At 37.6% G+C, this 27,924-nt stretch overlaps 1 protein-coding gene and 1 long non-coding RNA gene across 3 annotated transcripts in view; one reads left to right on the top strand and one right to left on the bottom strand.

Annotated features, from left to right (window-relative positions):
* Positions 1-168: 168 nt before the first annotated feature.
* LOC117981946 (serine protease inhibitor 88Ea-like) lies at positions 169-20,700 on the top strand. 2 transcript variants are annotated; one of them, XM_069498318.1, is made up of 8 exons: positions 169-397; positions 10,841-11,141; positions 11,875-12,042; positions 12,935-13,196; positions 14,082-14,180; positions 15,547-15,677; positions 16,010-16,136; positions 18,855-20,700. In XM_069498318.1, the coding sequence occupies exons 2-8, from the start codon at positions 10,848-10,850 to the stop codon at positions 19,013-19,015; spliced, it is 1,242 nt and encodes a 413-aa protein (XP_069354419.1). In that variant the 5' UTR covers positions 169-397; positions 10,841-10,847; the 3' UTR covers positions 19,016-20,700. The 2 variants fall into 2 exon arrangements, with proteins under 2 accessions (XP_069354419.1, XP_069354420.1); XM_069498319.1 differs by lacking the exon at positions 169-397 and adding an exon at positions 10,555-10,702.
* The window catches only part of LOC138402270 (uncharacterized), a 229,087-nt gene continuing 202,790 nt past the window's right edge, over positions 1,628-27,924 (bottom strand). Inside the window, exon 3 of the long non-coding RNA XR_011236689.1 lies at positions 1,628-1,788. This is a non-coding gene — a long non-coding RNA (uncharacterized lncRNA). The remainder of the gene's footprint in view (positions 1,789-27,924) is intronic.

The following is a 27,924-nucleotide window of genomic DNA, read 5'->3' as shown; positions in this document are numbered from 1 at the left end:
GTCCTTTTCGGTACCTATTACTGAAAACACCTCAGCTTTGCTTTAAGCTAATATAATGTATGTTAAGGTTAATAAAACTGTTTAATTTGAGTAGCCCTCTTTGTCACCGACACGGCAGGTTTGTCCGCGTATAAGTACCAGTTTACCAACACTAGCATAAAAGAGGATAGCGGCTGGCCCTCTTTCAGTCTGCCTCAGCATCTCGCCGCAAGAGAACGCTACATTACGCGATTTAAATAACGATATATACGTTTTGACATAATTTTCTTTCAATATTAACTTCGAAATAAGTATCCAGTGAGTTAGGCATCTAAAGCCAAAGAAAAAGAAAGGTCGCTTAAAGAAAATCTGTGGAAATTATTAACAGTAACTGAATTATAAGGACGTCTGGCAGACGGTAAGTCCAGTTTTATTTTTTAAAAATACATTAATATATATTAGTTGCGTCCAGTGTGTGACTTGAATAATATATGATCACAAAAGTGATGTCGCTTTTAAGGCAGGTAATTTTATTCCATTCCGTTGCACCGAGGATTCCATTGAAAACTTCGAAGAAAATGAAGCAATAACGAATGTTTGCACACTGCACAACAGTATTGTGACTAACGATTTACTCGTACGTTATCTGATGATAAATTCTTGCTGGAATAGATATTTACAATAAAATTAGCCCTTTAGCTACAATCTATCTACAATCTATGTTTACAATCCACTCGTTGTATTATGTTATTTACCTACCTATTATGTTACAGGACAATTAATAGAGCGTTCATTTTTCTACCCAGTGTTGATTAGCACGTACCTAGTACCTACCTACGCTTTCTAATTTACTATGACGAATGCTGACTACCTGTCGTCGGTTGTTACTACATATTATTATAAGTAAACCCATGTTGAACACAGAGGTTAATTCTCGTATGTAGGAAAATTTTAAAGTTGAAAATCATCGATATAAATGACAAGATATGCCCATGCGAACAAATTTTTTTACGGTTTTGGAACCAAATAAATCAGCGCCACCTCTTAGATAGGTACTAAAGAACGACCCGTATGAAATCCAGACGTCACTGAGGTTACATTGGTGCTAAATCACTAATGAGTCGGTGCCATTTTGTTTGTTCAATGGCCCTGTCCATACGAAGTAATATATTATGTAAGTCAATGTTGAAAATATAATTTTTTTACTTAGATGATTTTCCGCTGAAGTTTTTGCTTAGGTGTAATCCTTAACCGGTTGTGGAGGTCAGCTGATTACCTAATAACTCTTTTGTTGTCCGGAGTCGAGTAGGCAGACGAATCGTGGAAAGACAATTCCGTCAGTCGCTTTTATATTCCTTTGCAATTTAATTACTTGACGAAACACGGTTTCTAGCGAAGACCTAACAAGATTCAGCTATAAATCTTAACCTCGATTTAATTTGTAAATTATTAAGTGCTTATATAAAATAGAAATGACACGAACTTAATAAAGCATTAGGTAGGTAGTTATCGATTTAAAGTAGGTACTAAACAGTACTTTTTATTCTTGTCTGTCTGTTTGTGCGCGCATCACGCTAGTTCACTACTAAGCTTACCTACTATTTAATTAAATGCATCTTGGCATACCAATTTATATAGCTATTGAGGCCGATTCTCTTGTACACAATCTCTAAACTAAACTAAATTAACAGGTCTAAATTTAGTGCCATCCTTTTCCGCATGCAACATTATGAAAGGGATAGCAATAGATTTAGACGTGCCATTTTAGTTTAGTTTAGAGACTGTGTACAATGGAATTAGCCACAATAGCTACTTCATTGTTTTTCTGGTTAACAACTATGGAATGAAAGTTTTCGGCGGTAGAGTGGTATTACTCCATAACTCCGTCAAATCTGAACCGATTTTGACAATTTATTTTTTTATAAATACTATCTGTCCCGGCTTACTCACGTGTGTAGTCGACGTTAGCGACTACACACGTGGAATGGAAATCACTCACGGTAGTTTAAACGCTAAAATTTACTTTTTCTTTACAAAGTTTTTATGGTTTTTACTATCAGGTCCCATATTAATTATACCTACTTATCTGAATAGTTTCGGAGACGGAGGTCGTAACTTCAAAATACGAGTATCTCGATTCTCGATCAGTGTAAACTTTGTAAAAAGTAGACTTTTCCATACTTCAGTCTATTTTTTTCTCTATCTAAATTCTTAACTTTAACGAGCACCATTAAAAATAAGTTAAGTAGGTACTACTAAGTATGATGTAACTGATAATTATTGCAAACCTGCTAATTATGTAGTAAAATCATACATTTCCACAGAAATCAAGCGTTATTATGGTCAATTTCCCGATAACACAGTCGCGATAACGGTAATTGCTTGCACAATAATATATTTATCATAGGTAACGATTTTTTAAATTATTATGCATGCAGAATTTAAGTCAGGGCCGGCCTGGGTCAGTTCTGCTGGCGAGCAACAAGCGCGAGCGAAGTGCGTGCTTCGTAATTTCAAAAGGAATTACAAAAAAACAAAAAAAAAAACCGACATCAAAAACCACAAACACTAAAAAGTAAAAAATAATTTTATGACCCAATATATTATGTAGATATACAAGAGTTATTGCAGTTCTATAATAATATTTTTGGAGCCGGTGCCAATGCCGCACGAACCGTCTATCTACTCTTCATATTGCTTTGTGACTCCACATTGGCACCACCGATTCCAAAAAATATTACAATAGAACTATAATAACTTTTGTATACATAATATAGGTAATAATTATTTTTTACTCTTTAGTGTTTGTGGTTATTGAAGTCGGTTTTTATTTTTATTTTTGAATTATTTTTATTTCCTTGAATTGAGAACCTCCCCCTTTTTTGAAGTGGGTTAAAAATATGCTATGCTTGGTTAAAACACTACTGTTTACAAAGCTATTACACTACTCCTCCTTTTTTTGAAGTCGGTTAAAAAAGGAACCCTTATAGTATCACTTTGTTTTCTATCTGTCTGTCCGTCGTCTGTCTATTTGTTGTCTGTCAAGAACACCTATAGGCACAGGGTACTTCCCGTTGACCTAGAATCATGGGGAGGTAGGTAGGTCTCGTCGTACAAGTAAAAGAAAAAATCGGAAAACCGTGAATTTGTGGTTAAATCACAAAGAAAATTAAAATGTGTTCATGAACAAATAACTTTCAAAGTATGATTACTACACCAGTGGGGTATCATTAATTATGAAAGGGATTTACCTATAGATTCTAAAACAGATTTTTATGCAGGTACCTATTGTAGTTTTTGATTTATCGTTAAAATGTCGAAAAATACAACTGTAGCACGGAACTCTGGGTGCTCGAGCAAAGTTTTGGGGTCTATAATCTATATTCTATATCGATAATATTGTTTCCTCGAATCGAATTAAAAATTCCGTACTATATACCTAAGTAATTTAATATAGGTACAGATATCATCAAGTTACTTCGACTAAAACGCAGAGCAGAATGTGTAGGTACCTAAACTTTGTCTAACGTAATCTTCAGAACACAACTTACCTAGGTATTATGATTCCGTTAGCGTATCGCTTCATTTCAACTCTTATGCAAGTGTTAGAAAAAGAATACACACCCGGCCTCGTTATTGGAACCTGAACAAACATCGTACCCGGAGCTAACTAAAACGGCTTACTTATATTCATTACTAGCGACCCGTCCTAGCTTCGCACGGGTAGCTTATTACAAGTTTCGTAAGGATCTAATTTTAAAAAAAATATAGCCTATGTCACTCAAGAATAATGTAGCTTTCTACTGGTGAAAGAATTTTAAAATAGGTTCAGTAGATCCAAAGATTACCCCCTACAAACAAACAGCACGACATTACCTCTTTATAATATTAGTATAGATATAGATATAACCGCAAACAGCTATACTGCATTTTTCTATCACAATAATCAAATTTGTTTCTAGACCTAGTAAAACCGTCTGAATAGAAATTTAGATAAGCAATTATCTAGCTATAATAAGAATAATATAAGAATGTATAGCTAGGTATAGCTTCCGATCTTTACGTAGAGCTGAACTTTCCTTATGGAGCGGCTCCATTGCGCGAATGTTTCGAGTTTGGGCGAGTGACGAAAGTTCGCCAAACGGCAAATATTTTTTTTGCCAGTTGCCAGTGGAGCCACCACTAAATAATTACTTAATGTAGGTGTACCAAATATAATCAATTTAGTGTCGGATAGTAATTAGCATACAACCGGCAGAGCTATGTATAATTTAGCTTGAAAATTTTTCGCTTCATGCTAAAATCGTTGATGTCTTTTGTATGTAATTAGGGATTTCCAAATCTTAATATGCGATCAAAAAGTATCCATAAAATGAAATAACATGAATTACTGATTTTCATAGTAGCTGTGGTAGCCTAGTGGTTAGGACGTCCGCCTTCCAATCGGAGGTCGGGGGTTCGATCCCGGGCACACACTTCTAACTTTTCGGAGTTATGTGCGTTTTTAAGTAATTAAAATATCACTGGCTTTAAAAGGAAGGTGAAGGAAAACATCGTGAGGAAACCTGCATGCCTGAGAGTTCTCCATAATGTTCTCAAAGGTGTGTGAAGTCTGCCAATTCGCACTTGGCCAGCGTGGTAGACTATGGCCAAAGCCCTTCTCGCTCTGAGAGGAGACCCGTGCTCTGTAGTGAGCCAGCGATGGGTTGATGATGGCGATGATGACTGATTTTCAATAGGAAAACACACCCGACCCACGACGGAAAAGTGTCCAACGTGTATCCTAGAAGTTATTTCAAACAAGGAACTGTCACGCGGAAAAATCGCGCTCTATCTCCACCACGCTATTTATGTTTAGGCTTATTTTCCTATTAGATGATGCCCGCGACTTCGCTCGCTTGGATTTAGGTGCATAAATGCATGCAAGACGTGCCGCCAATCGATTAAGCGTTCCGGTACGATGTAAAAACCAAAGGGGGTATGGGTTTAATAAAAACTGCTCCTGGTTACCTAAGACCCGTTCCAGGTTATCTTAGACTGCATCATCGCTTACCACAAAGTGGGACTAACTTGTACCTATATATGAATTAAAAAAGGTTTTTAAAAATCTCGTGGAAACTCCCATTAGATTACAACATGGGGTTATTCAAGGGGTGGACCAACAAATTTCGGAAACGCATTGGTGGTTCCTCAGGTACTGCAAATGTTCTCATGAACATACAGCGGTATGCACATGCGGCGGAAATCATTTAACATCAGGTGACCCGACCCGCCTGCTCGTTTGCTCGCCATCTCTATTTTTAAAAAAAACTGATTTTCCGGGATAAAAAGTAATGTATGTCCATCTCCAGGATGCAAGCTATCTCTGTACCAATAAAAGAAGATGCCTGTAATTTAGTTTATTTTTCGTCGTCGGTCGTGAAAAGATAGCAGACAGACAGACAATTGGGGCCGATTCTCTTGTACACAATCTCTAAACTAAACTAAAATGACACGTCTAAATCTATTGCTATCCCTGTCAAAATGTTGCTTGCCGAAAAGGATAGCACTAGATTTAGACGTCTTAATCCTAGTTTAGTTTAGAGATTGTGCACAAGAGAATCGGCCCCACTCTTTCGCATTTATAATATTAAGTAGTACGGATTTTAAGAGGTTCTCACTAAATTAAGACAAAATTGAGATAACTTTTTTGAACATTAACTTATATTCTTGCTTCGTATGGACAAGGCCATTGATCAAACAAAATAGCACCGACTCATTGGTGCTAAAGCACCAATGCAACCTCAGTGACGTCTGGATTTCAAACGGGTCGTTCATAAGTATCTAAGAGGTGGCGCTGATTTATTTGGTTCCAAAACCGTGAAAAAATTTGTTCGGTTGGGCATATCTTGTCATTTATATCGATGTTTTTTGAATGATTTTTAATTCGTTGGCGCGCTTTTAGCGGTCGGATTGTGTAACAAACGTGACGTGTTCGACTTTCTCCGGCCAATCTGCACCGTTAAGGGAAATCCGTGCATTATGTAGCTATTGTCCAACAATCAAATTGTCCAAGAATGGCTGGGATTCCCTATCGCGTCAGAGGTATTTTGTAAGGTCAAAATGCTGCGTGCCACTTTTGATGGGTTACTTCCGAGTTCCGACATCAATTTTATTACTACTGTAAAATCCTCGCCATTGTTCATTTTATTTACCATTAATGCCATATTATGTGCAATACTTGTAACTAAACTGACGAGGTCTTAAAAAACTCTACCCTATTTTTTCTTCGAATCTTTCCAAAGGTTACGGTTTAAATTAATTCCCTTAAAGTGGCACGTGTATCGTATAGCAGTAAGACCCCTTGAAATGTTGTGTCCATAATAAACCAAGAACTTTTAGAGTATCGGAAATAATGAGTTCATCAGGCCTAAACGACTTTACGGAGTTCGCGTATTGGAAGTAGGCATTCGAGTATGTCTGACAAGACAAATGCCGTTCTGTTGCAATTCAAAATGTGCGTTCACGTATTGAACCGCGTTTATCAAGCCAACGACTTTACGGAGTTCGCGAATTTGAAGACTTCTTGCTCCAAACTACTAACCCCTTTGGGATAGAAGCTTGGAAGGATGGCATCATTTACTTGGGGAATTAAAAAGTAAATGATGGTACATAGCCCCTCCGCGCCATGTACGGTGAGCTTCTGCCTTCCCTTAGTATCCTATGACACTAAGTACATAAAATACCAACGAACAGTAGCCCCCCCCCCACAACGTCATCATTTGATAAACGGCGCAACGTATGCAAGCATACTTTAGAAAGAAGTGCGTGCCTCTTATGATCCCACGATGCAGCCATAGCTGATACAGCATTTTTAGAGTGGTGCTCTCCCACTACAGACCTGTTAATAGGTTTCAAGGAGAGTCAGACTCACTGCGGGAATATCCACAGGCCTTAACCCAACCTTCAATATTTATGTATTGGTATAATAATGTTGCATTTATATTGTGCGTGTATTCAGTAAACACCACAAGGTGGTTAAGCATTCCAACGAATGTCAGAGTACAAACAGTACAGCAGCATTACCTGCCCACTGTGATTGGTAGCTATTAAAGCATGCTAGAATCAACTCAGCAAAGGATTCACAAAGCCCGAGATACTTGGTTCTCCTTCATATAAGAATCACAAAGCATCAAAGGCACTGGGTCTCCTTCGCATAAGCGTCTTCCAACGCGCTCCAACGCATACCAGCAAATAATTCAAAAGTAAACACAGGATACCAGAACAAGACAAAACCAGAAATAGCCGTATGATCTGCCATCGCTAGCCAATCCTATTCTAGTTTCCAATGTAATTAAATCCTAAAGACGAGCCAGGCTCACTGCAGATTTAGTACATGGGCCTACAACTCAATTTAACATCCACTATACTTGAGTGCAACCCCATTAACATACGTTCGCACTATGTGTGAACGCACGCCGATGTAATCACAAATTCAAACATAGCAAACTATTGTCAAGAATGAACAAGGCTCACCATGGCATCTACAGGCCTAATCCCTATCTAACATCTAACTGATAGTCAGACGCCAAACAGAGCCAGGCGCACTGCGATACAAACGCCGAAGCGAGGGAGACTATATCCACAGGCCTAATCCCATCTTCAGCATTTATGTACCTTGTAAGTGTTTGCAATCACCACGGAATGATAGAAGTCTTCAGAAGAATGTCAGATAGTTCACTAATAACACTGAAAGCCATCTCAAGCAAAGATTCACCAAACACATCCCGAGGGACGCGCGGTTTTCTCCGCCTAAGCAGCCAAATTGTCAGTTCAACCATAAATCGCTCTCAGACTTTAGAAAGTATCGCCCTATAATATAAGAAATGTATCCTTGTACTCAAAGTGGTCCCATTCTCAAATTAGTATTCTTTATTATAAACCCATATATGTCGCTATACATATGTGTCGCCCCAGCACATAAGTTACAATAAGTAAATTATATTTTGTATCTCCACATCGCCGTTTGAGTAGAGCACGCTATGAGCGCCACTACGCAACGACGAGCGCGCACACTCACCGTCTCGACCGACGCGCGCGATGCCGCACGCAACGCTAGTTCAGCAATGAACGCTCCGAGCGCTATTACGCTTTAACCAGCGCGGCGCGCACACAACGCCTCGACGCGGCCCCGCGCATCGCTGTCTGTCTTCGCTCCCGATAACCCGTGCGGCGTAAATCCTCGATTCCCAATGTTTGCCAACGTTATGTGTTCTGAGTTCAAGTTGAAACTCTTAAAAGTGAACCTTTATATTCTTATGTGGAATACTTTACTGCTGATATGTACTAACCTAATTTCGATAAATTTATAACAAAAATTTTGTACTATTTTGCATATTAAAATTTTATAATATTTTAGTATCCAGTTGAGTATCGTTACATACTGTTCAGTAGTGTCTAGTGTGGTATAGTAGATGATGCCCGTGACTTCATTCGCGTTTATTTAGATTTTTAAAAATCCCGTGGGAACTCTTTGCTTTTCCGGCATAAAAACAGCCTATGTCGCAAGCTATTTCTGCATTCGTCAAAATCGGTTCAGTGGATGAGCCATAAAGCATAACAGACACCCATACACACACACACTTTCGCATTTGTAACATTGATATGGATGTGACAAAGATATTTAAGTATACTTACAGTTACCTAATATTACCTATAATGCTGTGGATGTTAGCATCTATGTACTAAAAAAGCCTACTATTATATACATAGTTCCTTATTTACCGTTCCACGTAAGAATTTCATATTTTATTTTTAATTGCTGACGTAGGTATAAGTATTTTACATGAGAAGGTAACAGTATGCGCAAAAACATCTTGAAACATCTTGACCCAGTGACACACTGATTGAAGCAGGTTAGGTAGTTCAATAACTTGTACATAAAACCTAACTGAAAAAAAACCGCGCGCCGGGTCCGCTACGCGACTGCAACTTCTACAAGACGGACGTCACGTCGGCGTCGTAACAAGTAAAAAAAAACGCGCTTACACTTATACGATTTTTAATAATTACAAGAGACTCATGTATGAAGCACAAAAACCTCCAAAGCGTGGTGTTGAAGGCTTGCGATTGTGGCAACGCGGCAATTACCTATTATACCTACTTACTTACTTATATGCATTTGCCAAAACCCCTTCTGGCGACGCTGCCAATGCGGCTACGAAACTGTGCAAAATGTCAGGAATTCGTGCTTTTGGGTCATGTTCGTATTTTGGGTCTTATTTTCGTACACTTTTCATAGAGACTTATTAGGACTGTTTTTCATTTCATCGTCCTCATCACCAACCATGAGCATGGGTCTCTTCTCAGAATGAGAAGGGTTTGGCCACACTGTGCATGGCCACACTCTACCACGCTGGCCAAGTGGATTGGCAGGCATTTTTATACCTCAAAAATCGATAAGGCAAATCTAACTTTATACCTACCCACCCATAGTTCAATATTCAGCAATTAAGTAGGTAACTGATTTTTGATTTTTTTCGTTTTTTATAACTAAAGCGGTGCAGCAGCGTCGTGCTTTATAAAGCTTTTTGTACCTTTTCACGGTCTTGTTCGCAGGTTTCGCCACATATCTGGCAACTTTGCGCGTTAGACATAGGTATTTCAGTTGCGCGTTTTGTGTTTCACGATTAATATAATGTAAACAAGACAGATGTTGGGATTTCCCATATTGTGTTATTACGCTCAGGGTTATCGCGACTGCATGCTGTTGTACCAAACAATCGTGACGAATCTTGCCTGTTATTACAACCAAAGGCTATTTATGTATAACATAGGGCATTGTATTTTAAAATTATTGGAATTGCAATTGTTCAAATCAAACTTATACCTCAACTAGTAGTAATGCGAGTAGGTAGACAGTTTTTAGCTGTAGATAAAAAGCTCTATATGAATTTGACTGCCTGATTTGAGTCAGGCTGGGAACTAATGAATACCTACCTACCCTACTTCTAAAGTTTCTATACTGACCTACTACTTTTTCCGTAGGTAGCAATAAGACTATAAGGCTGCCTTTAGGTACATGATTTTTGTACTATTAGAATACAATAATAATATAAGTATGTGTCTACTTAGGAATGGTTATAGGATTTTTTCTTCTTCTTGTCAAATAATGGAGTTTATAAGCAGTTTGAACAAACTCTGTTTTTATGTGATGTAGAAGACGGGTTAATTTAGATTTAGTAATTTTCCAATATAATAATTACTATCCATATTCTATACCTACTCGATAAACTTAGAAACTACTGAACCAATATTAATGTTTATTCTTTCACCATTAGAAAGCTACTTTATCCAGAAGAATCATAGGCTATAAATTACATATAGGTACCCATGTACCGTGGAAAAAGTCGCGGGCAAAAGCTAGTACCTATTTAATAAGAATTTATGATTAACATAGTTATCTCATAAGCGATAAGAGAGTAAGTATCTAACTGTAGCTGGTCGTCCTCAGTAGGTAGTGCCCCCTCTTGCACCGCCGACTCCACTAGAAAGCGTCGCAAGGCGCGACGCGAGCGACAGTGAAATACAAGCAAAGATGAACTCGGTTGTCTACACTCCAACACACCAGTGATTCATAAATTAAGTACCTACTAATTTGGTAATTCATTATTAAAGTATTGTAGGTACTTACTACTTTGCTTTTGCCCGCGACGTCGTTCGCCTGAATTTCTGTTTAAATCCCGTAAGAAACTTTTATTTTTTCGGAATGAAACCTTTTCACGGCTAAAGTGCTATGAGGAATCGGGACTGTTACATCTTACGTACTAAGCCGTAAGCATTCACAATTATTAATTTTCATATTATTTTTCTATTGTTTCAGAAGCAAGATGCTGAAACTGGGCGTAATATTATTACTTGCAGTAACAACAAACGTAAACAGTCAGTGTTTTTCCAAAGATGATGCATCGAAGAAGCTTAGTCCCGAAGCCCGCACCATTTTGTACAGGAACCAACTCGAGTTCACGCTGAATCTTTTCAATACCATAAACGAAGCAGTTCCAGACGATAATATATTCTTCTCCCCTTTTTCTGTGTATCATGCATTACTCCTTGGGTATTTCGCGGCAGGTGGAGAAACAGAAAAAGCCTTGAAGGAATCATTACGTATTTCGGATGCACAGGTAACTTTTAAACCTACTAGATAAGTTATTAGGTACGTACCTATTTATAATAGTGATTCGTGAAACAGTATTCATGAACTACAGAAAAGGATGTAAATTCAATAAGTAGATATGTATGCTACTGTTTTACAGTGGCAGTAGGTAGATTGCCCGAAGTACAGTAGGTATGTCCTAGGATTTTCTATTAAAACCTATGATTTACCCAGTCTTGATGGTCCGAACTTGTTCTGTGATAAACGATAGTTAATTTTGGACTTTTTATTTTTCATAAAACTCGAAAAGCAAAAGCATGTTCTTGATTAAACATCAAATTTGATGAAAAAGTAGAAAAGTTCTATTTTCCAATCATCCCTACATAATCCAAAGCTATATCTATCTAATTACCTACATAAAATTTAAATAGATATTATAAGTAGGTACCTACGTAGATATACCTACCCAGGAAGACGCAGGTTCGAATCCTGTCGATTCTGCAATTTTTGATAATGTATTTAAAGATTTTAACGCCAACCATAATTGTATAATTAAATGTAACCTACGTATAGTCCGCGTCAGGTCGAGATGACGTTCGGGGTGTGAAGCGAGGGGACGCTCCGAACACCCGCACGTCACCCGCGTTCGCCCGCACCGGGTCAGCGCAGGGGCTGTGCGGGTGTGCGTGGCATCCCCACCCCAGTTGCACTGTTAACCTGTCGCATACTTTAAAACCCACGCATGTCTCTTTTGCTTGCAGGACAAGGTGAACTTGCTGATGGCATACAAAGTGGACAAGCGGTCGCGTGCTGTGAACAACAACAGCGACAGCTATGAGTTCACGAACGCTAACAAGATGTTCGTGGACTCGGAGCTGCACGTGCGACAATGTCTGCTTGACATGCTCTCCGGCGAAGTGGATACACTGGTAATCACATTAATATTATAAAGGCGAAAGTATGTGTGTATGTGTGTATGTGTGCGTGTGCGTGTGTGCGTGTGTGTGTGTGTGTGTTTGTGTGTTACTCTTTCATGCAAAAAGTACTGGACGGATTTGGCTGAAATTTGGAATGAAGATAGATTATAGCCCGCGTAATAATCATTCTACGTATTATATTGGAAAGGCGAAAGTGTGTGTGTGTGTGTTTGTTTGTTACTCTTTCACGGAAAAAACTACTGGATGGATATGGCTGGGAATGGAGATAGCTTAACAAACCTGACTTAACACATACTTAGGCAACTTTTTTATCCCGGAAAATCAAACAGCTCTGCGGGATTAAAAACCAAACCAAACCAAAGTTCTTAGTTTCGATGAAAACGGTATAATTACACTACAGTTTCGGAAGATTTAATTCAGCTTTTTGCTGCTCGTGTAAAATTTTACCGTTAATCGTGCCGTTTTGGTCGCCAACTCCTCAATTATAGTATAGGTACGTGACAGGTCGAGATGGCAATCGGGGGATAACGCTCCGCACACCCGCACAACCCCCACGTAAACCCGGTGCGGGTTAGCGCGGGTGACGTGCGGATGTGCGGGGCGTTCACCGCCTCATACCTCGATTGAAATCTGGACCTGTCGCGTACAGCTATATAGCTATTAGCTACTGGCCTGACAAGATACTGTAATGATGAAATATCACCAGTGATCCGTAGCCTAGCGGTTGGCGCTCCAGGCGCGATTCCCAGGGAGACGCTGGTTCGAATCCTGCCGGTTCCGCAATTTTTGATAATGTATCTATTTAAAAGTTACTTTGTAATGATGAAGTAAGTAGGTAGAATTTAAACATGGTTGTAAAGATAGATTTTTTTAATATTTTCAGAATTTCCACCAAAACCCCCAGGAGTCACGCCAACAGATCAACAACTGGGTAGCTCAAGTCACGAAGAATAATATTAAGGACCTGATTCCGGCAGACGGCATCTCGGAGTCTACAAAATTAGTACTAGCCAACGCAGCCTACTTCAAAGGAGTATGGGCTTCTAAGTTTCCAGTAGAGAGGACTAAGAAACAAGTGTTTTTCGTGTCTGAAACTCGGCAGACCCTCGTTCCATTCATGAGGCAAAAGGGGACATTCCATTTTAGTAAGTACATTCATTATTTATCCTACTATACTAAGGCCATTACAAACGTGCGAACTGGGTCATAAACAATGTTTATCAGACCTCCTGAGACTGGACACTTGACTCTAATAAAAATTAGCACTTCAAAACATCATATTTTACAAACGGATCTAGAAATCGAAAAATGATGTTTCCACACCCACAGTATTTTTAAAAGACCTATTCAACGATACCCCACACTATGGGGTAAACGAGAAAAACAAATAATTTATACCCATGCCAAATTACAGATTTCTAGCACTAATAGTCTCTGAGATTAACCGAGGAGGGACGGACGGACGGACGGACGGACGGACAGACGGACAGACGGACGAACATGGCGAAACTATAAGGGTTCCTTGTTTACTATGGAACCCTAAAAAGAGCCTATTCTTTTACCTGCGTCTACTATCTGCGTCCGAACGGCATCCCTTCATCGATAACGACTTCTGCGGTATTCTTTACAACCCTATGATGATAATGATTCATGAACGGTGAACCCATCCTGGGTCCCTTTTCACAGGGATACTTAATGGAAATCACTCACGATAGTTGAACGCTAAAATATTTATATTTGGTCACTCAATTTCATCCATGCCTGTGTTCTACATTTGTTTTCAATTCTTCTCGATGTTCTCAAAGTGAAGTCTGCCAATCCGCACTTGGCTAGCATGGTAGATTAGCCAATCCACCATCTGAGAGGAGACCCGTTCTTAGTAATGAGCCCGGTGGTAGTGATTCAATTTCAATTTGTAATATTAATAGGTTAAAATAATACTTTCCTTTGTTCAGTTTCCAGGAACCAAATCTGACAAACGAGTCTCCTGCTCAATATACTTACTTACCTGTTCAATTTTTTGTTTCCAGTGGTCAGTGATGAGCTGGGAGCACAGATCCTCGAGTTGCCATACAAGGGCAATGACATCAGCATGTACATCTTACTGCCACCATACTCGATGAAAGAAGGTACATATTTTATTTTTGCTAGCCCAAATAAGCCAAGTACTTATTAGTTATCAGTATCACCTACCTAATTTGATATAGTATTGCATAGCGGTATCGTTTTACACAAATATATTATGTAACTCAGCTTTAGCCATATAGCTTTAGTAAAACCCGCCGTAGTTTTATTAAATATTTCAGTAATAACTTTTCACTCTTCATCTTTAATTTGGCGCTCCTTTCATACTTGGCGACCCTTCATACTTCGCACCTTGTGATGGCTGCCCAGCTGTGCCCATCATGTCCTAACCTAACGCTCTAAATCGTTAAGTTACCAGTTGGTAAAAAATTTAGCTTTCTAATTTTTATCGCTTTTTATGTTTTAGATTTTTTTATGTCTAGAGTGTCTTAAGTGACATAAATATAAGTCGTAAAAAAGCTCATTGTCTAGCGCTGTGCACCATTAGACTAATAATTTTTAAATCCTAGATCTAACAAGACAACATAATATTATCTAAGATTTGAGGCCAAGCTCTGCATGTGACTTATCATTACAAAGAACATAATTAATCATTTCATACTACTGACCTCTATTTGTACTTATGTATAACCATAATTAATTTTAACCAGACGTGTGAAATATTGAAGTATCTGCTTATATTTATCTTCTTACAAAACATAAACGGAGTGGCTACTAAATGCTGATCGATTTATCAACGCTGGGCAAGAAGTGTTCGTACAAGCAATCTTCATTTACGCCTATCATTATCAAAGTTCATGCTCCTGTGCTCAATCTTTTGTCCAATCATCAATAGGTATATTATGATGATATTTTTTTTCTATATGACGTGATTTTAGCATGATTCGGGCGAGATGTGATCAGATCAAAAAAATAATAATATGATATAGAATCGGAGAAGCTAGCCCGAGACATTTTCTGCTCTCCATACTCTCAGTCCATTTCATTTATTGATGGCTTAATGAGATGCGGGTATCAACTATACCTACCTAACGATCAAAATTAATAAAATCAGTCCTATCTCTACTATGTCGATAGGTTGCTTAGCAACGTTGTTTTTGTCAAAAATTGTAAGTATAAGTATGGTCTTTTTTGACAATTAACAATGTCACCAAGTAAGTTATCGATGGATCACGGATAGATTGAATATTATTATTTTAGCCGTAAAAGGGCAGAACTTGATATACCTAATATAACGTAAGTATAGTCCGCGACAGTAGAGATGGCATTCGGAGTATGAGGCGGGCGTTTCCACTCGGATTGCCATCTTGACCTGTCACGTACCTATACTGAGGCACAACTTTAAAAAATATCTAAATGCCTACTTATTCGGAAGAATTTGAATTGAAAGATGCTATACAATTCCTACAGGAGTATCAAACATCATCAAGAACTTAACTCCAGAGCGTTTGGCCGCCGTTGTCGAAGAAGGATACATGGGCCGAGAAGTGGTCGTCGAGATACCTAAGTTCACCATAGAGAGAGAATTGCCTCTTAGACCGGTAAGCTAATCGACTATTAAATATCTAGCATGCATATGCATAAATTCCAAATCTAACCAAATACATTAATATTACGAAGAGGTAAAGTTTGTAAGTTTGAATTAGCTAGAAGGTAATCTCCGAAACTATATATACGATTTCAATAACTTTTTACTGATAGATGATAACCTAGTTACATTATCCTCGAGTGCTAAGTAGGTTATAAATTACAAATGTATCGTGATAATATAAAAAAACAAATAATAAACTGTGTTAGTCTGCTAAGGAGTTTTTTTACCGTTGTCTATAGTTGCATCTTGACTTTATTTTAAATCCGGTGTTCTCTATTTCAGATTTTGGAAACTATGGGCGTGGGTGATTTGTTCATGGGGTCGTCCAATTTCAGCACTTTGTCGGACGACAGCGGCATCGTCTTCGATGATGCTGTCCATAAAGCCAAGATACAGATCGACGAAGAAGGTAAGTTTGGGTTATGTAAATAACAAATTTATGTGAAATAGATAGTTAAAGACCTGGAGAGTGACATAGGCTACTTTTTATCCCGGGAAATCAAAGAGTTCCCACGAGATTTTTAAAAATCTAAATCCACGCGTACGAAGTCGCGGGCATCAGCTAGTATTCAAATAAAGTACACTTACCTACATTTGGTTAACTACTTATTATGGACATGGATATGGATATGATATTAATATGGAAAACATTCTTAGGAAATCTACATTTTCCTAAAGGTATATATATATTCTGTGATCTGTATACAGCCCGTGCTATAGTGTCTATGTCCAAAATAAATTATTTCTTAGTAATTATTAATTCGAGGGTCTTTCCAAAATTCGTAAAATCTACGGCCATCTTTAGTTTTAAGCTTACTAACCATTTTAAATTATAATTTAACTAATCAAGTACTTAAGTAAGTACGTTAGTAACGTAAGTAAATTAGTATTAGTATGGGCTCGCCTAGTATGGGAGCTATGGGGGCTTGTATTTCATACAAGCTCCCATACTAAGTGAGCGTTTTGACAATTGATAAAAATTTGTTAATTTGTGTAGTAAGTAGTACCTAGTAGTTAGGGAGGCGAGGTAGCTAAATGGCGTAATTCAACGGCGCCGTCGAGACCTATCAAAATCGAAAGATAAAATAATTTCGAAAAGAAAAGCTCGTATGGTAAAAACCATTTTAGCGGTGGGTTTGGCGTGTACGGTTTTTCAAAAATGTTTAAAAAAACAGTTACTTGGGCATTCTCGAGCGCGTCAGATATTCATACTACGTATGCCCCAAGTGCCTCTGATAACAACGGTATACTAATCTGCCGGTTTGCGTGGTGGGGGTAGGCATATAAAGTAGTCAAAAATGCAAAAAAAAAAATTTACTCGAGCGCGTCAGATTTTCGGAAGGGGTGTTGAGTAGGCCCCAAGGAAGCTCCCTTTAAAAAACTGATGATTTCGGCGCGACAATAAGTTACGATGAATTTTTGAAAATGCAAAAAAAAAGTTTTTTCGAAATACTCGAGCGCGTCAGGTTTATCTCGGTATCCTGAAAGCATATTTTCTTAATCTGACAAAAATGTTGGTGGGTTCTCTTAATCTGACCGAAAAAGGTTTTTTGGTTTCTTTTTTTTCCTTTCTTTCTCCTTAATAAAACGGGGAATTTAAGAATGACAATAAAGCGATCCAATGTACGAATTGTATAATTTATTGTATAAAAAAATGAAATGATATAAAAATAGTATTATAATTGTATTGTTATGTATGACCTTTACATTTTGCTCAATACAATTCATCGTCTTCTTCTTCACTGGAACTTTTATATTGTGGCTCCTCATCCACAATTCTTTCCTGCTGAGTGCCTGCAACATCCGTAACAATTATATCTATTCAGTAATTTTGTTGAGAGAATATTAAAGAAGTACAAAAATTTACCTGAATCAAGCGTCTTGTCATTGCTGTCCTCAGTGTCATTTTCGTTGCCCAGAATATCCGGCGATACAACAACATTTTCATACCATAATAAATAAACCACGTGAACTCGAATTTATTATTATTTTCATTCCACCCATGATCGGTTGGTGCAAGGTCAGTGATGTCGGATTTGTAAGCATTCCTCCACAAATTGGCAAACAATTTGAGGATCAACAGGCTATTGAATAATATACATACATGAAACTGTACATTTTAATGATACTTTTGTATACAGATACGCGTAACTTTTTCCGAGTCCACGAAAATTTTCGAGAAGCTTAAGAAAAAAAAAATTGAGATATAATAAAAGTCACATAATTTAATTATCGTTATTTCATATCCATTTTTTTAACACCCTCAGTTTTCGAGATATACTCAAAAAACCAGGAGTTTGAGGTTTTATGATGCTTCAAGTCAAAAAGTTTTAACTTTGGACAAAAATGTAAAGAGACCTTTTTTGTGTAATATAAAATTACCTTTTTTGTTTATTTAAACTTTTTTTTTGGTAAAATGTATCGTTCGCGACCATTTCATCTAAGTTCGCGACTTATATGCCGCAACGCGTTTTTCGGAAGACGAAATGGCTCCTCCACACTTCCGGTCATGCGGAAACCGGCAGATTTTGTATTTTTAGTAAGTTTTAGATTATATTCTTCAAAATAAAAAATAAAAAATCGCGCTCGAGAATGCCGGATTAACGTTTTTTTTTTACAAGTTCGCGACCCTATAACTCGGCGGCGTCAAGGACTTATCGTCAGATTAGTTAAATTTAGTCTTAAAACACTAAAATCAACCCCCAATATCTTAATCTGACGCGCTCGAGTATTTCAGACTATCGATTTTTTTTTACTAATCTGATCGTCTATCCTAGGCGCGCGTCACTACATATAGAGCTAAATACTTTACAAGGTTGTTCTATTAGGTCTAAGGTCTCATATCTTAAACTGCCACGCTCGAGTATTACCGAAAATTCCCCTATTCGCCTCCTTAACTATAGGCACCATCCTTCGTACTTTTAGAAACTTAAATGTCATTTCCCTCCTAGGCCTTTACCTATCTTACAACTATAAATAAAATTAAAATAAAAAACTAAAAAAGTCTTTGTAACTCCTTAATTAAAATGGATTTAAGTATAAAAAATTCAAAATTTGTTTTTAATATTTCTATAGTAGGTTAATGAACTATGTGAAACTATACTTTACCCGAATGATTTCTTTCTAGGGACGGTAGCGGCGGCAGCGACAGCGATCTTTGGATTCCGATCCTCTCGACCCGCGGAGCCCAGCGTCTTTATCGCCAATTTCCCATTCGTCTACATCATATACGAGCGACCCACCAATTCCGTACTCTTCATGGGAGTATATAGGGATCCCAAGAAGTAAAAACAAATAATAGGTGTAAGGAATGCTGCTAAGAGAAACTCCATAGAGCCGGGAACAGATGTCCCTATTTAAACATAATAAGGTGGTTGCACACCTGCGCACGTGCACCAAACATGCATACAGCGCGTATCGAATGACTAGATATGGACGCATCACTGTCTCTGTACGCACGCGCACGTCGCGAATGCGTATAATGTTTGTACTCACTCCCACAAATTCACGAACATGTTCACACCGTGACTTGTACAACATGCATGCGAACCACTCACAAGCCACTTTGAACACCTCCAAATTCTATTCTAAAGATGCGCATTGTGTGCATGATTCGTGACGCAGGTATAGATCACCCTTTATACTACTTGCCTTGACTTCGCACGGGTGGCATTAAGGTAACCCTTACACGGGCAATTGAAATTTCGCAAATCCAGACAACTTACGTAAGGAATCAATCTGGACCAATATAAGTGGAGCAAATTATTTTGCATAACATTGCTGAAAATTTTAAGTATTGCGGGGTATTGCCGTAAATTGCTTCATTCGTGACGTCATAATTGACTAAATTGCCTGGAATTGCGGAATTTCAATTGTCCGTGTAGGCCCGTGTACCTTTAGGTAGGTACCGATCATTGGCATGTCACGAAGGAATTTCCTCCAAGAATCTCTTGATGAAAGTAAAATATTTTTTAGTTTAAATAATTTTGTACTTGTGGATTGGTAAATCTTTTGCGACATTTTGACTGGTATTACCGGTAAAGTCTTCCTAGAAAATTCAATTAATAAAGCTTTATGTATTTATTTACTTATTACTTGTGATATCAATGGTAACAGTAGAAGATTATAACACAGCTTACTACTGTTATGTCATTGTTCCAAAAATATCCTGAACAGAATAAAAAAAAGTCATTGAAGTAAGTTTTATGTGGAAAATTCAACTGGCCTTGCTTCGAAATCTATGACGTAGTCACGATGACTAAGGAATTTGCTTCCTACCTATTTAGTTTGTCTTTTTGCAGCTTAAATTGTCGCACGAAATCTGTTGCCTTGGCAAGGTTTGGGTTCTGTTCCGCATAAGTACGAGTAACTCTGGTTCGGTCATGTTCTTATGATTCGCTAATTAAAAATGTTTCTTGTTTTTAATAAAGGTAGGTTACTATTTTTTGCATATTATAATATTTAAAAGTTGTTTCTTGAATAAAAGCTTCACATTTAAATCATTAAGGTTTACTATTTTTATATAAAAACTTCTATGCAAAAATTACTTCCTTAAAAGAAAGAAAATTGGATTTTTCCTTTAGCAGAGTTCGAATATTAGCTTGAGATCTATAGAACGTATTGTGACTTTGCTCATACTGAAGATACTGTTAAAACGAGACAACAGTGTTATATCGCTCACATAAATCTGTTTGATTTTATTTTAACTTAAAAGCATAATCAAAGTAGGTACGCTCTATAGATCTCAGCCTTAGGTTTAAGTTAGAGTTAAGTTGATGATTTTATAATTTATTTATTTTCTTAAGCCGTAAGGTAGATACTAGGTACTATACAAATAGTGTTCTGTTAAGTTTTCTAGGTCTACAAAATAATATCATTGATTTTACTGTTAGTAGGTACTAAAATGAACTTATGTTGATGAGTTGTAATTTTGTACCTTGTCATAAGAAATGAAATTAAAACACTAACTGGTATCTTTCTTTTAATTATATTTCATTTTCAACGTTAAAGTTATAAAATGTAAGTAACTAATTAGGTGTAATAGTCATTCCTGGAATTATTTTCGGTAGAGAGACCCGGTAGAGCTATGCTTGGAGTTTCTCTACGTGGTCAAATCAGAAATTAGGAGATCCGTAGGAGAACTAAAGTAACCGACATAGCCCAATGGGTTGCGAAGCTAACGTGGCAATGGGCAGGGCACATAGTTCGGAAAACCGAGAAAATTTGGGGTCCCAAGGTGCTGAAATGGCGACCTCGTACCGGAAGGCGCAGCGTTGAAGACCACAAGGTGGACGGACGACATCCTGTCGCAGGAAGCCGCTGGACTCAGGCGGCGCAAGACCGTGGCGTGTGTAAGTAAAAGAGACAGCAGTAGTGGACGTCTATCGGTTGATGATGATGATGAGAATGACTCACTAACTTCAATGGAATAATAAAGACTTACTTAACATGTCCAATGTGGCATCATTTCATAGATATATTATTAGCACATAGATACTCACAAAATGGTAAAATTATTATTTATGCAGAGTAGAAAATATTAGAGTTTATAACTAAAGCGTAATAAAGTTACAACTATTATTTATTATTAGAAAAGTGTACGGGTGAAGACATTTTTTTTCAAAAATATTGTTGAAGGGCAATGCGCATTTTTATACATTTCAGCACCTCCTGATAACGGCACACGCTGCAGTCACACCACTCCTGGACCGGCGCTAGGCGCGCTATATTTTATGTTCTATTAGCATTAAACAGATATTTGCCCCGAGACGCGTGTTGGTCAGAACTATTAAGAGAAACGATGGATGCATCTATCTGCGTTATAAAAATAGAAAAAACTGCGGAGTGCTATATTAAATTAGAGGACGGACATTGAAGATAAGTTTCATATACAACTAGCTGCCCTGGCGAACTTCGTTCCGCGTAACAGTCAATTAAATTTTTTTAAATTTTTCTCTCTGTAAGAACCATCCTCGTACTTCAAGGAATATTATAAAAAAAGAATTAGCAAAATCGGTTCAGCTGTTCTCGAGATTTGCGATGACCAACACATTTAGTGATTCATTTTTATATTATAAGAGATATATTGTAATTTTGCGTTGTTTACGAGATATATTTAAAACACCAAAATGGAAGCTTTTTCATCCCTATTTCAATTTTCACCCTCTAATTTAACTCCGCGGTTTTTTCTTCTTTTGTAACCCATTGAACGATTCCTACAATAAAAAAAAATAAGACTGTGAACGTCTTAGTTCCTTATTGCCCTGTTTTTAAGACATGATGAATAGCCTATAATGTTAATAGTACCTATAGAAAACTGGCTTGCGTATCAAGGCACAAATAATAATTCGTCAAAATTTTCACATATCTAATGTTACAAAACATAAATTAGTGTCATTAAATTCTTAAAACGTCCATTAGCAGCATCACCGTAATAAGTGAAACGTAGTTATTAAAGCATTTATGGTAACTATTTATCACGGCTCAAAAAACGTGTTCCTTGACCTTACTAATAACTTCTGATTATACACTGGAAAACCTCTGACGCTAAATAGACGACCAATCCGAATTTAGAAAGTTTGCATGCTTCATAATAATCAAAACGTCTGTTTACATCTTTTTAACAAGCTTTGGAGTAAAGCCTGAAGCAAACACAACGCGTGACAGAATTTTTAGCGTTGAAACTACCGTGAGTGATTTCCATTATAAATGATATCTGTCCGTGACAGCAGGGTGCAACTGGTTGTCACGCTGAACGCGCGTGTACATGTGTACGATTGTTTCTACTATAAGGATCTATGAAGCACGTCATACTGCAACGGGTGATGATGCGCGAATTGCAAAAGTGTTACGCGTGATTTTTTGTACCTATTACAACTTCTACTAAAACCGAAATATAAGTGTTGTATTCCATTGTGACGCATCAGAAGCATGTCGGTTAGAGAAAGAGATACGACACAAGGCGTCACGACATAATATGTTGAATATAAAGCTCATCTCTCACCGCATCGAGCTGTCGACCTTATAAGCAGGTTGAAACACTCTCGAGGCAAGTAGGCATGCACTCAGCTTATTATTCGGTCATTTTTGCATTATGGCCGACGATGGCCGTGTTACTACTGCCCCGTATTACTATTGTCCCCAGTCTACTCTACGTAAGCAATTTCTTTATACTCTGGTGTTGTATAGAATACCTAAAACGTTCAGGTAACGTTAAGTAAACATTCAGGAGTCGATCGGCATTAAAAAATTGTTTGTCAATTTCATTGATTTTTATGGTCAGCTCACGCTTGACCAAAAAATTACAATGCCAAAATTGTTCTTACAAAAAACGGCCCAAAGTTTCCTTAGACAGCTTCTCTGTATGTCCTATGATTTTGGATTTCCCCATACTGTCCCAGTTAAAAAAACACACTGTATATCACTTGTTTTTCTCGTATACTCGCCAAGCGTGATGCAGCTTTGAGCTTTAAACGTTTCATTACAGAGGTATGCGTGGCTCAATTCATTTGTCGCAATACCTACACTTGCAATTTACATTTGCTGTCTTTGCAATGAATTAAGTACCTAATATAAATGAATGTTGCTTTCCGTTTCCGCTGGCTTTCTTGCCAGATTTGTTTAGATATTCTACGAGTACCTAACAACTAAGTTATATGGCCCACGAAACAAACATAAATAAGTACATTATTAAAACAAACATATTTAAAAAAATATGTGCCCAAAAGATTTATTTACGAATATATCCTCCTCGTCAGGGGGTCCGGGGTTTTAAGTTAGAGGCCCCGGGCCTCCCAGACGTCTAACTTTTCGGAGTTATGTGCGTTTTATGCAATTAAATATCACTTGTTTTAACAGTGGGAAACATCGTGAGGAAACTTGCATGGCTGAGAGTTCTCAAAGGTGCGTGAAGTCTGCCAACCCACACTTGGTCAGCGTGGTAGACTATAGCCAAAGCATTGTCATTCTGAGAAGAAAACCGGTCTTAGTAGTGAGCTGGCGATGAGTTATGATGATGATGACGAGATACTATACAATTTTAACGATCATGAAAATAAATGTTTTAATAGATAACTCAGTAATATTGTTTAACATTCACACCTAGGTATGAACAAAGAACATAGCATCGTATAGTTCATCTTTAACGATGTCGTTCCCGTAATCACAGGCAATGGTAATTGGTAAGTGGTGTTCGTTAGCACCTTTAGGCAAGTTAGCTTAATGTGCTGCTGTAGCGTCCGCAAAATAAGTTATTAGCAGAGTTAAGATGATTATCACCACATTCACGACCTGATCATCAGTAAGTGATCAATTATAGATTAGTTGCAACACACGTTATGTACAGGAAACCAATATTACTGTGAATATCCTGAATGGAACAAGTTTCGCGTGTCGTGCGTAAAGATTCGATCATCTTAGTAATAAATTATTTATTGGGTACCTACTAGCCCCCAACTTCGTCCGCGTGCATTTTGGTTATTAATAATCTCGTGGAAACTCTTAGCATTAGCCTATATCAGATTTCAGGATGCAAGCTATCTCTGTAGCAACAAAATGATTCCGATCAGGGTTGAGGAGTTGAGACTTGAAGTCTGAGAATAAAGTCGTTGCTTGGTACCTACAATATGAATTCACTATGAACACTTCCTGAATCTTGATAACTCAGGCGGGCAGTAACCCTGTAGCATCAGGATTAAGGAGTTGAATCCAGATTTTTTTATGTGACCACCACGAAAACTTTTTTTGTTGATTTAAAAAAAAAATTTGCAAATCGGTCCAGAAACCTCGAAAAAATCGATGTAGAAAAAAGAACCACCTCATTTTTGACAGTCGGTTAAAAACCGATTACCTTGAAATATTTACGGAACAATTTTTAAAATATCCCCTTTCTAACAAAAAAAGAATGAATGAAATCGGACTACGCGTTAATGAATTACAACTCAGTATACATTTTAACTTACATCCCCTCTCCTACGGGAACCATGCTGAATTTCGGGATAAAAAGTATCCTATATTCTTCCTCATAGTATGACCTCAAATCGTACCAAGTTTCATTGGAATCCATTCAGTAGTTTCAGCGTGATGCGCGGCCGTGATACAGACAGACAGACAGACAGACAGACAGACAAAAATGAAAAAAATTACAGTTTTGTGTTCAGTATCGATTATAGAGTGCCCTCGAAAAAAAAATTTCAAAATATCTTCAATGTACAGAATTTGACCTGTTACAGTTTTATTATAAGTATTGATGATTGATATTAATTATTATAAGTAGTAATGGATTACTTAACACGTCAAATTTTTATGATACATTATTAAATCTTGGCCAGTGTTTTGTTTTTAATAACTGAACAAAAATATAAAACCAGTTGTGAAATTTTTAAATCTAGTCATACAATTCGAATGAAAGTTAATTTACATTTTTACGTAGCCATTTGAATACTTGTTAAAAATGATTCTTTCTTTAAAATCGTTTTATCTAAAGAATGAACTGCGGATGGAGATACCTAGATTTCCTAGATTCTTTCGTGAAAGTACCGCATTTTACGGCTATGCAGAAACTATATTTGACGCAGTGGTGAGCGATGTGGTCTTATTAGGGGGATCCCGGGCCCGATTCCCGGCAGGGCCAATATGCAAATTCATAATTTCGAAATTGTCATTGGTCTGGTCTGGTGGGAGGTTTCGGCCGTAGCCAGTTACCACCATAACCGGCAAATCTGTGCCGTTTTGAGTTAGCCCGAGACTGCATCATCACTTACCACCTAATGAGATCACATTCAGGCACTAACTTGTATAGGAATAAAAAAAATACAATTGCAATCCACTATAATACCTATATCAATGATTTCTACATTGTACTATCGAGGCACCGAATATGATTTTTTCTTCGACTTAGCGTCGTTAAACCTAAGTGGGGTAAACTTTCCTACAACTGTGATTATAAATATGAATTTATCAATCAGTGGCCTGAGTTTTGTAAAGAGGTAGCTAGTACTTCTTGAGAGTAAATAATATATAGATAGGTAATGCCCCGTACACCCGCACAGCCCTCGCACGAAACCGATGCGGGCGAGCGCGGGTGACGCAGACGTGCGGGTGTGCGGGGCGTCCCCCCGCCTCATACCCGATTGCCATCTCAATATGTCGCAGACTATACCTACGATTCAAGTTCATAAATATGGCCTACCGGGCGATCTATTAATACTTTATAAACATTTTATTACAAAACCAGTTCATCGACTTAATTATTAGTCATAATATTATTAATAAACGTTTTTTTTTTTCAAAATAAAAAAAATCGGGATTCTTGCAAAGTTGTAAATTAATTCTAACTTTCAAAAAATCCGGTCAAGTGCGAGACGGTTTGACTCGCTCACGACGGGTTCCTTACCATCGTACAAGAAATAACACTTGTAGGGAACGCCCCGCACACCCGCACAACCCCCGCGCTAACCCGGTGCAGGCGAGCTCAGGTGACGTTTGCGGGGCGTCCCCTGGCTCATACTCCGATTCCATTTTGACCTGTCGCGGACTATCATGTACTATTACAGAACTCAGATCCGGGTCGATCGTTACCGGTTACCTCCTATTGCTCTGTCTAAACGGCTTCGTCGAACCTCTGGTAGGTATATCTCAATATCTCATACCATCCTTGCTCTGTGGTTAAATTGTAGTTGGTAAGCTCTTAAGTAAGGTAAAGTAGAGGTTTCGTAATAAAAAATATAAAAAAAATCTTTTGGTTATCCGAAAACCGTATTTTTATAAATAGCAACGCCATCATGGAATGAAGTCGGTATAAACAATGAGTGGAAAGCGGTTACTTACGTAGGTAAATCCATCGGAAGCGTTGTCGATAGGATCGTTCTGGCCACAATGGAGCTAATTACGACGTGTGGCCGTCGAGGCCGGAACACCGCCAAAACAATGCCCGAGACCTGCTATCTGTTTTTATATGTGCCTTTTGTTCACTTGTCTTACTTTTATCACAATGGAATTAAGAGAATTATTTATATCATCCATGTACGAATTGGGATTTGTAGCCGTGACTCGCTTTATGGTTCTGCTGAGCTATGCTATGCTGTGACACACTGACACATAAAAAGCTTTTACTACATATTATAGGCCACATATAACCTACCCCTTATCTGCTGTACTTATTAGAAAGAGCCATTGATGTTGGAAGGCCACCCCCATTGTTTAATATATTCTGTGGAAATAGCTATAGAATTATTAATTCACTATGGCATAACTTTAAAAAACCAGAGGTCTAGGTACAGTAGTTCACAAGACTACATTTATTTCGATTCGATCTTTTACATTGCCTAAATCTATTTTATTAGTAGGTAATTCTAAGTAATGGATAAATTAATGAGAAATAGGAAGTACCTACGTAAGTATAAAAATAAATGCTACGTAGGTATGTAGCTACCTAGAGTCTAGACAATTACCTACGTATAGAAAATGTCGGGGAAAAACGTGTTTGATCAACGGTACCTATACTTATGTGTCTTATGGCGGAGGTCCGTCTGTACATAACAGGGTTCCGGTTGGCTTAAATGTCAAGACTCAAGATAAAGAACTCTCAACAATGTTGGTTTTTTTTACTTTAGTTATACATTTGCAAGCTTTTTGACAAATTTACCTTCGTAGACGTATTCGTCCGTAGATCACCGTACTCATGTTTTTAAGAAAATAACTTTTATTCTAATATCATTGCATAACTTCAGTAACTCATATCTTTGACTAAATAGCGCCGTTTGAATTTGAATCTTTTACCTTTTCTTTTTCTACATCTTTTAAATCATAAGTTACCATGGAATAGCACTTTTTAGGTACAAAAGCATTCTAAGATTTAGATAGAAAGAATCAATCAGATTTTCTGAAATTCTATAAAATTAGTGGTATTTAATCAAAGATATCGATGTAAGTTCCTTCTTAATGCTCAAGAGTAAGATGCACGATGTTTTGGTAACGCAAATCATGTTAATAAAATCAATCATTCCTAGATAATAAATAATATTTATAAAAATAAATATTTTTATAAAAACTAAGGCTAACATCTTTATTATTAAGTGAAGTAGTGCCTTGACGATACCAATTAGTTTTGCAATTTTGTACTTTCATTTAGTTTATTTATGCAAATAGTTGCCTCTAAATTTCCCCAAAATAGATATCTTATAAGTTAGGTATAACCC

This window comes from Maniola hyperantus, chromosome 4, assembly GCF_902806685.2.
Source record: "Maniola hyperantus chromosome 4, iAphHyp1.2, whole genome shotgun sequence".
NCBI lineage: Eukaryota > Metazoa > Arthropoda > Insecta > Lepidoptera > Nymphalidae > Maniola > Maniola hyperantus.
The sequence above is the reverse complement of the archived record's forward strand: the minus strand, read 5'-3'. Positions and strand labels throughout refer to the sequence as shown.